This window comes from Babylonia areolata, chromosome 31 (genome assembly GCF_041734735.1).
Source record: "Babylonia areolata isolate BAREFJ2019XMU chromosome 31, ASM4173473v1, whole genome shotgun sequence".
Lineage (NCBI taxonomy): Eukaryota > Metazoa > Mollusca > Gastropoda > Neogastropoda > Buccinidae > Babylonia > Babylonia areolata.
Genome location: NC_134906.1, coordinates 25,993,234 through 26,011,327, shown reverse-complemented (window position 1 = coordinate 26,011,327; position 18,094 = coordinate 25,993,234). Strand labels below are relative to the sequence as shown.

Genomic DNA, 18,094 nt, shown 5'->3' with positions numbered 1-18,094 from the left:
AGTGAGGGGGGGGGGGGTTCATCAGCACAACAGCCGTGTTGAGTGAGGGGGTGGGGGGTGGGGGTGGGGTCAGCACAACAGCCGTGTTGGGGGGTGGGGGTGGGTCAGCACAACAGCCGTGTTGGGGGGGGGGGGGGGGGGGGGTCAGCACGAACCATGGATAACCAACAGTTTTGTAACGTATGTACCCGCCCAAATCAACTCCTTTCTTCATTGAAGGACTAATTAATCCATGTACATATGTCAACAGAACGATACCGACAAATTTCTTACACACCCAAATCAACTCTTTTCTTCACTGAAGGACTAATTAGTCCACGTACACATGTCAACAGAACGATACCGACAAATTTCTTACATACCCAAATCAACTCAATTCTTCACTGAATGACAAAATGCGCTATAGCAAGACATCATAATAAATGAATAATATTGATAAATAATTAGTCCTCACATACATGCCAACAGAACGATACCGACAAATTTCTTACATACCCAAATCAACTCCATTCTTCATCAAAGGAGTGATTAGTCCTTGAATATATTATGTCAACAGAACGGTATCAACATTTTCGTACATACTATCCAGATCAACTCCATTCTACTAATTAGTCCTTGTATATATCTCAACAGAACGATAGTAGTTTTTTCGTAAGTACCCAAATCAACTCCCTTCTTCACTGAAAGACTAATTAGTACTGGTACATATGTCAACAGAACGGTAGTGCTACCAAGATTTTTGTTCATACCAAAATCAGCTCCCTTCTTCACTGAAGGACTAATCAGTCCTCGTATATATCTCAACGGAACGATACCAGCATTTTTGTACGTACCACCAGAACCAACTCCATTCTTCAAACTACTTCTACGTACCTGAAACACCTTTGGCATCAAGGTGTAATAGTGTTCATGCTGACTGCTGTTGAAGCTCTGCAGCATGCTGGCGTACTCGCTCTTACACTCCTCACATGCCTGGGCCTTCTGGTTCATGATGATGCGGTGCTGGGGGAACAAACAGAAGTCAAAATCAAAGTCTTTCTTCTTCCTCCTCCTCTTCTATATTTTGCAGGCTGCAACTCCCATATTCATTAGTATCCAGGTACTACTGTCTCGGTTTTGTAGTTTCGGTAAAGCTGTCCCAGTGCACAGGTACTACTGTCCTGGTTTTTGTAGTTTAGGCAATGCTGTTCCAGTGCACAGGTACTACTGTCCCGGTTTTTGTAGTTTAGGTAATGCTGTCCCAGTGCACAGGTACTACTGTCCCGGTTTTTGTAGTTTTGGCAATGCTGTTCGTTTGTTCTTTAGTTTAACGTCTTTTCACTCTAAGTGATATTAGATGAGCGAAGGAAAAAAATCGAGTGGGAGGAGGGGGAGGGAGGGAGGGAATTACTGTGTACGCATACGAGTAAGTGAAAGTGTGTGTGTGTGTGTGTGTGTGTGTGTGAAAATTACTGAAGGCAATGCTGTATCCTTACATGTATGACTGTTTTCATCCCTGCCATGTCATGCTCCATTTTCAAAGGTGTGTGTGTGTGGGGGGGGTGCGGTTGGGGGTGTCAGGGGGGGGCGGGGGGCGGGATGCATGTCAGGTATGTTCTTGTTTCCATTAACCCACCAACACTGATGTATGTGATCTTTTGCGTACACGCACAAAGGGGGTTCAGGCATTAAAGGAGGTCTGCGCATCTGCTGACCTGGGAAATCGGGGGAAAAAATCTTCATCCTCCCCCCCCCCCCCCCCCCCCCCCACAAGGAGGCACGACCAGGACTCAAACCAAGGACTCTCAGACTGAAAGTCCAACGCTTTAACCACTGAGCTGTTGCACCCGTCAAGGAAAAAAACCCATCTTTAATTAACCTCTTGAGTGCCAAGGATGTATACGTACATGCGCTAAATGCTTCACTATTTGCCAAGGATGTATATATATATATATATGAGATTGGGAAATTGTGATTGAGTCTGAAAGGTGTGGGCCGCAGAAGGCCCCCAGTGGGGGGTCCATGGGGCAATGCCCCTGGTGGGGGTCTGGGGGTGAAGCCCCCTGAACCTGAAGGTTTTTCTCAATTTCCAACCATGAAATCTGCACTTTGCGGGCCACCAATGAAGCAAACTGAAAATTTCAAGATTTTTCAGAAACACACAACAATCTTTGCAAATGCGATGCTGTGCCAAGTAATGTACATGTACGCCAGGTTCGCTCTCCATTTTCTTAGTCAGCCTCACTTGTTCACTTGTTGAGACAGCTCACCTTCTTTACAGCTGAGCTTTCAAACTTCATAGTGTATTTTACCAAATTGGGACCCCTTCTCTATATCAAACTCTTCAAAGTTAAGTTAGGATGCATTCGACTAAGTCCAAATCCATAACTTAACCTGGCTAAAGCCACTTTGAATATAGAAGTAGGGTACTGTTCCAAAGAATGTTGCAGTCATTTCACATTCGCTTAGCTATCAGTTATCAGCCAGATTATTTCCCTTTACCTGATCAATAATTCTTGTTGGATGCCCAGCTAAGTCTGCTCACAAGAGTTACTTTTAATTAACCATCGCGGACGATGGATTTCAAAAGATGGGGGGAGATGTGACCAAGCGCGCTATGCTTGCTCCAAAACTGCTCACACATGAGCTACATCAGACGACATTTTTCCCTCCTTACCCGCGCCCAGAATTGTGTGACGTCACTCCGCTTACATCATTTTGTTCTCGCCAGACAACCTACTCACGGCTCGCCCAGTGTCACATCGCGGTACGTCATTTGCTGAGCGGCAACTTGTGTTTCTGTTCCACCGTAATTAATTAATAACTCTTTTGTCAGATCAGTAAACTACAAGTATTATCCACTGGCAGAATTGTCGTGATTCCCCTTCTGTAGCCAGTTACAGACTGATCACCATCTTTACAGCTGAGAGCACTTTCTCTTGACTTCTCTTCTGTAGCCAGTTACAGACTGATCGCCATCTTTACAGCTGAGCGAGAATTCTCTCGACGTCTTCTCTTCTGTAGCCAGTTACAGACTGATAGCCATCTTTACAGCTGAGCGAGAATTCTCTCGACGTCTTCTCTTCTGTAGCCAGTTACAGACTGATCGCCATCTTTACAGCTGAGCGAGAATTCTCTTGACTTCTCTTCTGTAGCCAGTTACAGACTGATCGCCATCTTTACAGCTGAGAGCACTTTCTCTTGACTTCTCTTCTGTAGCCAGTTACAGACTGATCGCCATCTTTTCTGTTGAGCGAGAATTCTCTCGACGTCTTCTCTTCTGTAGCCAGTTTCAGACTGATCGCCATCTTTTCTGTTGAGCGAGAATTCTCTCGACGTCTTCTCTTCTGTAGCCAGTTACAGACTAACTGCCATCTTTACAGCTGAGCGAGAATTCTCTCGACTTCTCCACTTCTGTAGCCAGTTACAGACTGATCGCCATCTTTACAGCTGAGAGCACTTTCTCTTGACTTCTCTTCTGTAGCCAGTTACAGACTGATCACCATCTTTTCAGTTGAGCGAGAATTCTCTCGACTTATTCTCTTCTGTAGCCAGTTACAGACTCACTGCCATCTTTACAGCTGAGCACACTTTCTCTTGACTTCTCTTCTGTAGCCAGTTACAGACTGATCACCATCTTTACAGCTGAGCGAGAATTCTCTCGACGTCTTCTCTTCTGTAGCCAGTTACAGACTGATCGCCATCTTTACAGCTGAGTGCGCTTTATCTCGGCTTCAGATCTACTGTAGCCAGTTACAGACTAACTGCCATCTTTATAGCTGAGCACGCTTTCTCTCGACTTCTCTTCTGTAGCCAGTTTCAGACTGATCGCCATCTTTACAGCTGAGCACACTTTCTCTCGACTTCTCTTCTGTAGCCAGTAACAGACTGATCGCCATCTTTACAGCTGAGCGAGAATTCTCTCGACGTCTTCTCTTCTGTAGCCAGTTACAGACTGATCACCATCTTTTCAGTTGAGCGAGAATTCTCTCGACGTCTTCTCTTCTGTAGCCAGTTACAGACTGATCGCCATCTTTACAGCTGAGCGAGAATTCTCTTGACTTCTCTTCTGTAGCCAGCTACAGACTGATCGCCATCTTTACAGCTGAGCGAGAATTCTCTCGACGTCTTCTCTTCTGTAGCCAGTTACAGACTGATCGCCATCTTTACAGCTGAGCGAGAATTCTCTCGACGTCTTCTCTTCTGTAGCCAGTTGCAGACTGATCACCATCTTTACAGCTGAGCACGCTTTCTCTCGACGTCTTCTCTTCTGTAGCCAGTTACAGACTGATCACCATCTTTTCAGTTGAGCGCGCTTTCTCTCGACTTCTCTTCTGTAGCCAGTTACAGACTGATCGCCATCTTTACAGCTGAGCACACTTTCTCTAAGTCTCTGCACTTCTGTAACCAGTTACAGACTAACACCTACGCAGACTAACACCTACGCACACACTGATCAAATTACAGCTTCCCACCTGCTGTCAGTTTTGTTGTCAACACCTGAAAAAAGATGCTCCCATTTGTTTTTGTTGGTTTTCCATACCTCATGGTCTGCGTCTGTAACAACTAGAATGATCATCAATTTTGTGTGTGTGTGTGTTTTTTTTCTGAAATAAGTACGGCTGTACTGGAACAGTCAGCATGATGCGAGTTGGGAGGATGGAAAGAAGGCAGGAATGAAAGAAGAATGAAGGAAAGAAAGAAAAAAAAAAAAAACACCAAGAAATTACCAACCCTACAGAAAACACAACTCAAAGAAAAAACAAACAAACAATTAACACATCCATTAAATCTCACTTCACAACAGACGGGAGAAGAAAGGAAGGAAGAAAAGAAAGAAGGAAAGAAAACAAAAAAACAAAAAAGAAAATATCCACCATACTTCACACTTCTGCCTGTAAATCTGTACATATCAAACTCCACCACTCTTTGATCTCTTGGAGATAATAAAAAAAAAGAAAAAGAAAAAAAAAAAAAAGAATTCCGATTCTGACTCTGATTCTGGACCAACCTTTTCCACTTCCGCCCGGGACAGATTGATGTCAGCATCCGCCTTTCTGTAGTTGTCCATGGCTTTCTCTGAGTCTCTGAAAGCTTTTTCATACTGCTTTTTGGACTGAAAAAAAATAAAGCACAGAAGATTGAACAAGAAGACATACACACACACACACATGCATGCCTGGACAGCACATTAATAAAACTTCTTCTTTGTGGGCTGCGACTCTCATGTTGATTCGTATGCATGAGTGGGCTTTTATGTGTATGACCATTTTTACCCCCCCCCCCGTCCCCCCTCGTTGGACTGTCAATCTGAGGGTCCCGGGTTCGAATCACGGTGACGGCGCCTGGTGGGTAAAGGGTGGAGATTTTTACGATCTCCCAGGTCAACATGACCATTTTGTTTATTCACCCCGCCATGTAGGCAGCCAAACTGTTTTCGGGGGTATGCATGCTGGGTATGTTCTGGTTTTCATAACCCACCAAATGCCAACATGGATTACAGGATCTTTAACATGCGCATCCAATCTTCACAACAAGGGGGTTAAGGCAATAGCAGGTCTGCATATATGCTGACCTGAGAAATCAGAAAAAAAAAAAAAAAAAATCTCCACCCTTTACCCACCAGGCGCCGTTACCGAGATTCTAACCCCTGATCCTTAGATTGAAAGTCCAACGCTTTAACTCTCTCCATACGAACGGCGAAAGAGACGACGTTAACAGCGTTTCACCCCAATTACCATCATCAAAATATTGCAAGCGGAAGGCTCTTGCACTGAAGAGGTGAATGTTGACAAAGAATACCACAATTCTGATGATGGAAGCCAAAGGTTGGGTCATTCAGACACCCACTGGACATCCGAGGGGTCTGTGTAGAGGAGAAGAGAGGACTGGCCGTACTGAGGGAGTTAACCACTCGGCTACTGCGCCTGTCAGTGTGCATGCTTTGTGTATGAAGCATGGCTTCAGCTATGCACTCGGCTGTTGCAGGGCTGGTCCACAGAAACTGACGGGCGCAATAGCCGAGTGGTTAAAGCGTTGGTCTTTCAATCTGAGGGTCCCGGGTTCGAATCACGGTGACGGCGCCTGGTGGGTGAAGGGTGGAGATTTTTACGATCTCCCAGGTCAACATGACCATTTTGTTTATTCACCCTGCCATGTAGGCAGCCAAACTGTTTTCGGGGGTATGCATGCTGGGTATGTTCTGGTTTTCATAACCCACCAAATGCCAACATGGATTACAGGATCTTTAACATGCGTATTCAATCTTCACAACAAGGGGGTTAAGGCAATAGCCGGTCTGCATATATGCTGACCTGATAAATCGGAAAGAAAAAAAAAACAAACTCCACCCTTTACCAACCAGGCGCCGTTACCGAGATTCTAAACCCTGATCCTTAGATTGAAAGTCCAACGCTTTAACTCTTTCCATACGAACGGTGAAAGAGACGACGTCAACAGCGTTTCACCCCAATTACCATCATCAAAATATTGCAAGCGGAAGGCTCTTGCACTGAAGAGGTGAATGTTGACAAAGAATACCACAATTCTGATGATGGAAGCCAAAGGTTGGGTCATTCAGACACCCACTGGACATCCGAGGGGTCTGTGTAGCGGAGAAGAGAGGACTGGCCGTACTGAGGGAGTTAACCACTCGGCTACTGCGCCTGTCAGTGTGCATGCTTTGTGTATGAAGCATGGCTTCAGCTGTGCACTCGGCTGTTGCAGGGCTGGTCCACAGAAACTGACGGGCGCAATAGCCGAGTGGTTAAAGCGTTGGTCTTTCAATCTGAGGGTCCCGGGTTCGAATCACGGTGACGGCGCCTGGTGGGTGAAGGGTGGAGATTTTTACGATCTCCCAGGTCAACATATGTGCAGACCTGCTAGTGCCTGAACCCCCTTCGTGTGTATATGCAAGCAGAAGATCAAATACGCACGTTAAAGATCCTGTAATCCATGTCAGCGTTCGGTGGGTTATGGAAACAAGAACATACCCAGCATGCACACCCCCGAAAACGGAGTATGGCTGCTTACATGGCGGGGTCAAAACGGTCATACACGTAATAGCCCACTCGTGTGCATACGAGTGAACGTGGGAGTTGCAGCCCACAAACGAAGAAGAAGAAGAAGAAGAGAAGTCCACAGAAACTGCAGTGCAGCTGCACTGATGGAGTACAAAGTGTTCAATTCCATGAATCTAAGAAGTAAAGACGCACTGATCAAACACATGTTTCTAATGAAAGTAGACTAAAGAAACTTTTTGTTGTTGTTGTTTAAAGAAAATAAGTAAACTTCTGATCTTTCTACTTGATAGTTTGTATTCCTTGACAGCTTGTGTAAGATCTTAAGAAATGAATGATAATACTCCATGATGATAACCAACCAGTGTATAATCCAGCTGCTTGGCTGTTTCTATCAGAGTATTTATGGTGTTTGTTTGTTTTTTGTTTTGTTTTTTTGTTCTTTGTTTGTTTTTTCTTCTTTATAAATGTCCATTAAGATGCTGTTGTTGTTGTAAAATGTCAACCTATCAAAATGGAATTAAAAAAATGTTTAAAAAAACAAAACAAAAAAAAACAAAACAAAAAAAAACCCTTCTGATCTTTCGCCTGCCTGACAGTAAGTTAAAGTGATGTTCAAACAGTTAGTTTTACGGTGTATTTTATTTATGATGTACTAAATACATGTACAGCTTCTTCTCTTTTTTTTTTCTCTAACCTAAACAAGTAGATATATATAAAAAAAAATTAAAATGGAGAACACACACACACACACACACACACACACTTATGCATGTATATACACACATTTACACACACACACACACACTTTTGCATGTACACACACACACTTACGCACTTACGAACACATGCACACACACACACACACACACATACACACACACCATTCAAATTTAGCTGACACTCACTCTGTCTAGAGCCTGGGAGTTTTGTCGTAACTGTTCCTGAAGTTTGGCTCCTTCCTGTAAATGCTGTAAACACACACACACACACACACACACACACACACAAAGGTGTCTCCATTATCCCATCAACACAAACATCATCATCTTCATTATCATTATCATTACTGTGGAGTGATGGCCTGGAGGTAACACATCCGCCTAGGAAGCGAGAAAAGGTGAGTGCGCTGGTTCGAATCACGGCTCAGCCACCGATATTTTCTCCCCCTCCATTAGACCTTGAGTGGTGGTCTGGACGCTAGTCATTCAGATGAGATGGTAAACTGAAGTCCCGTGTGCAGCATGCACTTAGCGCACGTAAAAGAACCCACGACAACAAAAGGGTTGTTCCTGGCAAAATTCTGTAGAAAAAATTCCACTCTGATAGGGAAAACAAATAAAACTGCGCGCGGGAAAAATATATTAAAATGGGTAGTGCTGTAGTGTAGTGACGCACTCTCCCTGGGGAGAGCAGCCTGAATTTCACACAGAGAAATCTGTTGTGACAAACAGAGAAATACAATACAATACAATCATCATCATCGTCATCACCAACTGAACACGCTCACCATCACATTCACATTTACATGCACAACCATAGCAACACACACACACACACACACACACACAATGGCATACACACAGACACAAAATTGCAAAATCACAAGTGTGTGCATGTGCATGTGCGTGCATGCAAACACACACACACACAGACATAGACAAACACAAATATATACACACCCTTACTGAGTTACTCACAGGCATACATGTTCACATAACAAATGCTATTCATACACACTCAAAATCCTAAACTGCTCATACATGATATCTCTCTCTCCGCAATGACTTGAGACAAATATATATTCCGTTGAGATATTATAGCAGACCAAGTAAGTTTCGGTTAGTATTACTTCTGTCTTCTACAAATGATAACGTTTTTTTCGAACCTTGCCATATGTATCTATAAGTCATTAAAACAACTGAGTTTCATGATTGGTTAAAGAGAACAGAGCTTTTGAGCATACACGTTGTAAGAGTATATTCTTATGCAAATCTATTCTTACAAAAAATGTAATCACCCCTTCAAATGGGGCCATGGCCTTATTGAATAAACTTTCGTTTCGTTTCGTTTCGTTTCTCTCTCCGCAATCTGACCCACCACTCCCCCTTCTGTTTTTCTTTTTTCCTTACAAATTTCGTTTGTTGACGGAATTGTTCTTGTCATAGAGACAAAACAAACAACATCTGTGACCAATAATATCGGTCAATAACAATTAATAGTCATGTAACATCACACAAATACACACACACTCAAAATACTCAAATTCAAATAATGTCTCTCTGTGTGTGTCTCAAGCACTCGCACATTGTACACGCGCGCATCCACACACACACACAACCAAAACATGCCTGCTCTCATGCCCTTGTATACACACACACACACACACACACTAACACTAAAACTAACACACACATACTAACACATCCACTCAAATACATGTACATACTCAAAACACAAAATCTCTCACTCGCACACACAGACACATGACCACACACACACACACACATACACACATCCAACCACCCACACTAAAACTAACACACACACACACACACACACAGAACTGCGGTTGTGTGTGTGTGTGTGTGTGTGTGTGTGTGTGTGTGTGTGTGTTTACAGTTACCATCTAAAAACACTTATAGTGAATAGACGTTAAACTGAAGACAAAAAACCACCCACATATCCACTGACATACTACAATCCACACACACACACACACACACACACACAACCATGTCTCAACACGCCCCCCACCCCACCCCCCATCCCCCCCCCCATCCCACACTCTTCTGACAAGGAAATTTCAGACCTGCAATCAACTATGCAAAAACACAGTTTCCTCAATTCACAATAACACCCATTGTAAGGTTCAGTCCACATTAATAAAATAAAATTAAAGAACCCCCCCCCCCAAAAAAAAAACAATGCCACTTCTGTCATGATTAACATCATCACAAAAGCTGTGGTTTCAAACAATGCACATTTCATCTTTACAAAAAACTTCCTTAAGATCCGTAAAGGAAGTTCACGTTCACAATTGAGCCGTGAATCAACGTCACCAACCCAAAATTTCCCACAAATACACAGCCCACTCAAACACATGACAACGCCCCACCCTGCCACCCCCCCCTCCCCCTCTCTCTCTTTTGCAGGCACACATCCACATTTATACAAACACACACACACATTTGCATGCACATAACATGCACAGACAGACATAAATAATCCTTGCTTGCTCACACACACACACACACACACACACAGAAAAGCACATGTATATATGTGCATGCATACACACACAATCACATGCACACATTCACACACACACACAAACACACACACACACACTCACCCCTCACACCTCCTTTTAAAAAATTTTTGTTCTTCTTCTTCTTTTTTTTTTGTGTGTGTGTATGGTAAATCCAACGACACTGACCCTTTTGCGCTCCCCTTTGACCTCGGCGATGAGGGTCAGGAGGTCGCGCGACACTGCGCTCTGCAGGTTCTCTGCGATGACCTCGTGCTGCCCGGCCAGGTCGTGGATCTCCTTCACCATGTCCACAAAGGCCCGCGCCCACGTGAACCTGGAGGCCACCACACAGAGGAACAGGCATGTAGAGAGATACAGAACACTCAGCACACACAGCATGTCTTTGGTTCTTCCTCAGCCACCAGCCCTGCTGCTGCCGTCTGCCCTGTCCTCACAGAACTGCGCACAGCGCACTACACCACACACACACACAGAACTGCGCACTACACACATTCACAGAACTGCGCAGTACACAGACAAACAGAACTGTAGAGATACAGAGCACTCAGCACACACAGCATGTCTTTTGGTTCTTCCTCAGCCACCAGCCCTGCTGCTGCCGTCTGCCCTGTCCTCACAGAACTGCGCACAGCGCACTACACTACACACACACACAGAACTGCACACTACACACACACACACACAGAGAACTGCACACTACACACATACACAGAACTGCACACTACACACACACACAGAACTGCGCACAGCACACTACACAAACACACACACAGAACTGCGCACAGCACACTACACAAACACACACACAGAACTGCGCACAGCACACTACACACACACAGAGAGAACTGCGCACAGCACACTACACACACACACAGAACTGCGCACTACACACACAAACACTGAACTGCGCACTACACAGACAAACAGAACTGTACTACACAGACAAACAGAACTGCGCACTACACACACACACAGAACTGCGTACTAGACAGACAAACAGAACTGCGCACTACACATACAGAACTGCGCAATACACACACACACAGAACTGCGTACTACACAGACAAACAGAACTGCGCACTACACATACAGAACTGCGTACACACACACACAGAACTGCGCACTACACAAACAGAACTGCACTACACAGACAAACACAACTGCGCACTACACACACACACAAAACTGCACACTACACACACACACACACACACAACTGCGCACTACACACACACACACAGAACTGCGCATACAAACACTGAAACAGTACTGCACACAACACACACACACACAGAACTGCGCACTACACACACACACACACACACACAAAGAACTGCGCACTACACACACACACACACACACACACAGAACTGCGCACTACACACACACACACACACACACACACACAGAACTGCGCACTACACACACACACACACAAAGAACTGCGCACTACACACACAAACACACACACAGAACTGCGCACTACACACACACACACACACACACACACACACACACAGAACTGCGCACTACACACACACACACACACACACACACAGAACTGCGCACTACACACACACACACACAGAACTGCGCACTACACAGACACACACACACACACATAAAAAGAAAAAAAGAAAAAAAACTGGAGCGGGAGAGATAGTGAGGCTGTGAATGTCAAGAGCTACCTCCACTTTGCTTCATAACCATACAGTTCACTTCTGCTGACAAGTTAACTCTCTCCATACGAACGGCGAAAGAGACGACGTTAACAGCGTTTCATCACAGTTACCATCATCAAAATATTGCAAGCGGAACGCTCTTATACTGAAGAGGTGAATGTTGACAAAGAATACCACAGTTCTGACGACGGAAGCTAAAGGTTGGGTCATTCAGACACCAACTGGACATCCGAGGGGTCTGTGTAGAGGAGAAGAGAGGACTGGCCGTACTGAGTGAGTTAATGTAAAGGGGGCCACCCACTACCATCATGACCACACCATGACAGCAAAGTGCTTTTGAAGTAGGACTGTGAGACACCCTCGGTCTTTCACTGTCTCTGCCAGTCTCTCTCTCTCTCTCTGTCTCTTTTTTTTAAATATTTAAATATATATATATATATATATATATATATATATATATATATATATGTACTGTATACATATAGAGAGAGAGATACGGATACGGATGGTTTATTCAATAATAAGGCCATGGCCCCTCATGAAGGGGGTACAGTGAACAGTAATTCACAACAAATAAAGGCATACTAACAACAATAACACGTCAGTAAGTGTTCAACGACAAGCTGAGAATACACAACAAATAATTTAACTACATAATGTATTGCGTGTTGTTGTTTTTTTAAACGCTTTGTACAAGTAAACAGCAAACTATATAGACAGAGAGAGAGACACAGAGAGAGACTGAGATCTTTGTTCCTCTCTGTCAGTTTCTCACTCATGCACTCGCTCTCTCTCTCCCCTGAAAACAAGAGTGGGACTGAGAGACACACCTTGTCTGTCTGTCTGTCTGTCTCTCTCTCACCCTCTCTCCAAATAAGAATGGGGCTAAGAGACACCCTCTGTCCATGTCTCTGCCTGTCTCCCTCTTTGTCTCTCTCACTTTAATAACTCTCTCCGTACGAACGGCGAAAGAGACGACATTAACAGCGTTTCACCCCAATTACCATCATCAAAAATATTGCAAGCGGAAGGCTCTTATACTGAAGAGGTGAATGTTGACAAAGAATACCACAATTCTGACGACGGAAGCTAAAGGTTGGGTCATTCAGACACCCACACCCACTGGTGGACATCCGAGGGGTCTGTGTAGAGGAGAAGAGAGGACTGGCCGTACTGAGTGAGTTAGAGGGGGGGTGGGGGGGGGATGGTTGAGGGGTGGGTGGTGGGAGGGGAAGGGAAAAGGGAGTGTTTGTGTGAAATCTGCAGCCTGCCTGCTATGCCTCATACTACAGACAGCAGAACTTGATCTCTCCTCCTCCAATGTCAGGACCCACCACTCCCACAGTCCCCCTCCTCTCAGCCTCCCCATCCCCACCCCCACCCCCACTTCCCTCCCGCCAATCCTCCTCCCCCTCCTTTCCTACCTCCCCCTCCTTCCTACTGGGGTGAATACATCATGATGATATAAAAACACACCATGACAAAAAACACACCATGACAAAAAACACACCATGACAAAAAAAAAAAAAACAACAAAAAAAACACCACCACCATCACAAAAAACACACCACCACAAACCACAAAAAAAACACCATCACAAGCCGCAAAAAAACACACCATCACAAATAACACACCATGACAAAAAACACACCACACACCATCACAAATAACACACCATGACAAAAAAACACACCATCACAAATAACACACCTTGACAAAAAACACACCACACACCATCACAAATAACACACCATGACAAAAAAAAACCCACACCAAGACAAAGAACACACCATGGCAAAAAACACACCAGCACAAATAACACACCATGACAAATAACATACAATGACAAAAAACACACCACCACAAATAACACACAATGACAAAAAACACACCATCACAAATAACACACCATCACAAAAAACCACATCATCACAAATAACACACCATCACAAAAAAAATGACACCATCACAAATAACACACCATCACAAAAAAACCACATCATCACAAATAACACACCACCACAAAAAAAACACACCATCACAAAAAAACACACCACCACAAAAAAACGACACCATCACAAATAACACACCACCACAAAAAAAACGACACCATCACAAATAACACACCACCACAAAAATAACACACCATCACAAATAACACACCACCACAAAAAAACGACACCACCACAAAAAAAAACAAACCACACCATCACAAAAAAAACCGACACCATCACAAATAACACACCATCACAAAAAAAACACACCATCACAAATAACACACCACCACAAATAACACACCATCACAAATAACACACCACCACAAAAAAAATGACACCATCACAAAAAAACACACCATCACAAATAACACACCATCACAAATAACACACCACCACAAAAAAACAACAACACACCATCACAAAAAAACACACCACCACAAAAAAACGACACCATCACAAATAACACACCACCACAAAAAAACGACACCATCACAAACCATGAAAACAGCTGGATACTGGTGCCATGCATACATTCTCCCGTTCAATTAACAACAACAGCAACAGCGACTATGTTTCCTAGAGGGTGCTTTTTGAGCTTTTTGAGGGTGTTAATTGACATTTTCTTTTACTTCTTCTATCTTTTTTTTTTTTTTTCGTTTGTGGGCAGCAACTCCCATGTTCACTTGCAGGTGGGAAACTAAACAATAATCTAGGTATGATTCATGATCAGGGTTTGTTTGCTCTTGCTGGGCTAAATTTCCCAATGTTTGTAACCTAATTGGGTGGCACACACACACACACACCTGCTGTTGTTGTTGCTTTTGTTAAGTGGATGATAAGAGATTTGTGCCAGGTCTTATCCAGTGTGTGTGTGTGTGTGTGTGTGTGTGTGTGTGTGTGTGTTTGAATTGTGTGTGTGTGTGTGTGTGTGTGTGTGTGTGTGTGTGTGTGTGTGTGTGTGTGTGTGTGTGTGTGTTTGAATTGGTGTGTGTGTTTGAACTGGTGTGTGTGTGTGTGTGTGTGTGTGTGTGTGCGTGAAGTTAAGTCTAACACACACACACACACACACACACACACACACACACAAGCATCTCATCAAACTGACAGTTACAAAAGGAGGGGGGAGGGGGGGGAGGTAGGGGGTGGAAAGTAGCTCAATTTTCCATTTTTATCTTTTTGCTTCCCCCCCACCCCTGCTCTCTCTCTCTCTCTCTCTCTTGGTATCTTCTCTTTGCTTGCTCTCTTTTCATGCTGTTTCTCTCTTTTTTTTTCTTTTTTTTTTTTGTAGTTAGGGAGAAAGAGGAGGAAGAAGGAAAAGAGCTGGATTCTTTATCTTTTCTTTTTCGTTCATTCTTTCTTTCCCTTTTCTTTCTTTCTTTCTCCCTTCCTTTCTTTCTCCCCCCTCCCCCTTTCCTTCCTTTCTTTCTCTCTTCCTTTCTTTCTCCCCCCCTTTCCTTTCTTTCTTTCTCCCTTCCTTTCTTTCTTTCCTTCTTTCTTTCTCCCCTTTCCTTTCTTTCTTTCTCACCCCTTTCCTTTCCTTCTTTCTTTCTTTCTCCCCTTTCTTTCTTTCTCCCCTTTCCTTCTTTCTCCCCCCTTTCTTTTCTTTCTTTCTCCCCTTTCCTTTCTTTCTTTCTTTCTCACCCCTTTCCTTTCTTTCTTTCTCCCCTTTCCTTCTTTCTTTCTTTCTTTCTCCCCTTTCCTTCTTTCTTTCTTTCTCCCCTTTCCTTTCTTTCTTTCTTTCTTTCTCCCCTTTCCTTCCTTTCTTTCTTTCTTTCTCCCCTTTCCTTTCTTTCTTTCTCCCCTTTCCTTCCTTTCTTTCTTTCTCCCCTTTCCTTTCTTTCTTTCTTTCTTTCTCCCCTTTCCTCCTTTCTTTCTTTCTCTCTCCCCTTTCCTTCCTTTCTTTCTTTCTTTCTCCCCTTTCCTTTCTTTCTTTCTTTCGCCCCTTTCTTTTCTTTCTTTCTTTCTCACCCCTTTCCTTTCTTTCTCCCCTTTCTTTTCTTTCTTTCTTTCTCACCCCTTTCCTTTCTTTCTTTCTTTCTCCCTTCCTTTCTTTCTTTCCTTCTTTATTTCTCCCCTTTCCTTTCTTCCTTTCTGCCCTTTCCTTTCTTTCTTTCTCACCCCTTTCCTTTCTTTCTTTCTTTCTCCCTTCCTTCCTTCATTTCTTTCTTTCTCCCACCCCCCTTCCTTCCTTTCTTTCTTTCTTTCTCCCCCTTTCTTTCTTTCTTTCTCCCCTTTCCTTCCTTCCTTTCTTTCTCCCCTTTCCTTCCTTCCTTTCTTTCTCCCACCGCCCTTCCTTCCTTTCTTTCTTTCTCCCCTTTCCTTTCTTTCTTTCTTTCTTTCTCCCCTTTCCTTCTTTCTTTCTTTCTTCCCCCTTTCCTTTCCTTCTTTCTTTCTCCCCCCTTTCCTTTCTTTCTTTCCTTCTTTATTTCTCCCCTTTCCTTTCTTCCTTTCTTTCTCCCCTTTCTTTCTTTCTTTCTCCCCCCTTTCCTTTCTTTCTTTCCTTCTTTATTTCTCCCCTTTCCTTTCTTCCTTTCTCCCTTTCTTTCTTTCTTTCTTTCTTTCTCCCCTTTCCTTCCTTCCTTTCTTTCTCCCACCCCCCTTTCCTTCCTTCCTTTCTTTCTCCCACCCCCCTTTCCTTCCTTCCTTTCTTTCTCCCACCCCCCTTTCCTTCCTTTCTTTCTTTCTCCCACCGCCCTTCCTTCCTTTCTTTCTTTCTCCCCTTTCCTTCTTTCTTTCTTTCTCTCCACCCTTTCCTTTCTTTCTTCCTTTCTTTCTTTCTTTTCTTTCTTTCTTTCTTTTCTTCTCTCAATCCCCCCTACCCACCACACCCCCTTCAGGTTAGGGAGAGGATGGGGCAAGAATGAACCTCGATCTTTCCTCTTTTTTTTTTTTTTTTAGTATTCCTTTTATGTTTCAGGGGTTTTTTTGGGTTTTTTTTTTTCTTGCTTGCTTGTTTTTGGGGGTAGTGGGTTTGTGTCTGAGTGAAGAAATCAGTCTGGTTCCAAAACCCAGGCCTGATTCGGATTCCAGTCCCACTAGGATTTGGTTCCGCTTGCGGAACAGACTCTGCTGGAAAGCTCCGCAGTCATGGGCCGTCTTGGACCTAGAGCGTGCGCGGCAAAACTTTCACTCAAAATCGCGAGCAGTGCCAAAAAAAATGATCAACATAGAAAGAAAAGAAAGGGGGCAACATAGAAAGAAAAGAAAGGGGGCAACATAGAAAGAAAAGAAAGGGGGAAGAAGAAAAAAAAAAAAAAAGCAGGAAACATGACTGTGCTGTCCTCTATTTCTTCAGTTCATACTCTCCATTGCTACAACCAAACTATACGTACAATGAAGTGCCATCACATGCACAATAAAATATAAATAAATACATTAAAAAAACAAGAGAGGCAAGGCCTTCAAGACTCACTTGTGATAAATTAAGTCCCCTAGCATTAATTACAGAGTAATTTCCCTTTTTTACTATCTGCACCAAAACGTTTGCAATTAAATAAAAATTCCATGCTTAGCAAAAGAAGTTCCTGTTTGAACAAAAAATGATAATAATGACTGCTCTTGTTGTTGTGTCAGAATATCAGATCAAAGTGCCAAGTTTAGAGAATACAAAAAATATAAATATAACAGTAAATGCAGTCTGCACATAATTAGGCTTCTTTTTTCTTCTTTTTTTTGTGCCCATCCCAGAGGTGCAATATTGTTTTAAACAAGATGACTGGAAAGAACTGAATTTTTCCTATTTTTATGCCAAATTTGGTGTCAACTGACAAAGTATTTGCAGAGAAAATGTCAATGTTAAAGTTTACCACGGACACACAGACACATGGGGACACACACACACACACACACACACACAGACAACCGAACACCGGGTTAAAACATAGACTCACTTTGTTTACACAAGTGAGTCAAAAAATGAAGCAAAAAGTGGGAAAAAAACAACAACAAAACAAGCCCGCTGTTTCCCACACTCTGCCTCTCCCCCATCGCCTTTGTTGCTCGCAATTTCAGGGAGAGCCAATCAGCTTCGAGAGCACAGATCACATGACGCGCCTCTATAACCAGTTTCAGTCATGTAAGCACGGAACTCTCCAGCAGTCTGTTGTTCTGTCTTCCACTGAAAGGGGTGGGGGCGGGGAGGGA

General features: G+C 43.5%; 1 protein-coding gene and 1 long non-coding RNA gene across 2 annotated transcripts in view; one reads left to right on the top strand and one right to left on the bottom strand.

Moving 5' to 3' along the window:
- The window catches only part of LOC143276158 (formin-binding protein 1-like), a 91,103-nt gene that overhangs the window by 28,943 nt on the left and 44,066 nt on the right, over positions 1–18,094 (bottom strand). The window contains exons 4-7 of the mRNA XM_076580579.1: positions 10,438–10,585; positions 7,907–7,969; positions 4,991–5,095; positions 874–1,002 (exon numbers count right to left, since the gene is read on the bottom strand). Coding sequence (XP_076436694.1) covers positions 874–1,002; positions 4,991–5,095; positions 7,907–7,969; positions 10,438–10,585 — 445 coding nt within the window. The remainder of the gene's footprint in view (positions 1–873; positions 1,003–4,990; positions 5,096–7,906; positions 7,970–10,437; positions 10,586–18,094) is intronic.
- The window catches only part of LOC143276160 (uncharacterized), a 60,941-nt gene that overhangs the window by 5,166 nt on the left and 37,681 nt on the right, over positions 1–18,094 (top strand). The window lies entirely within an intron of this gene.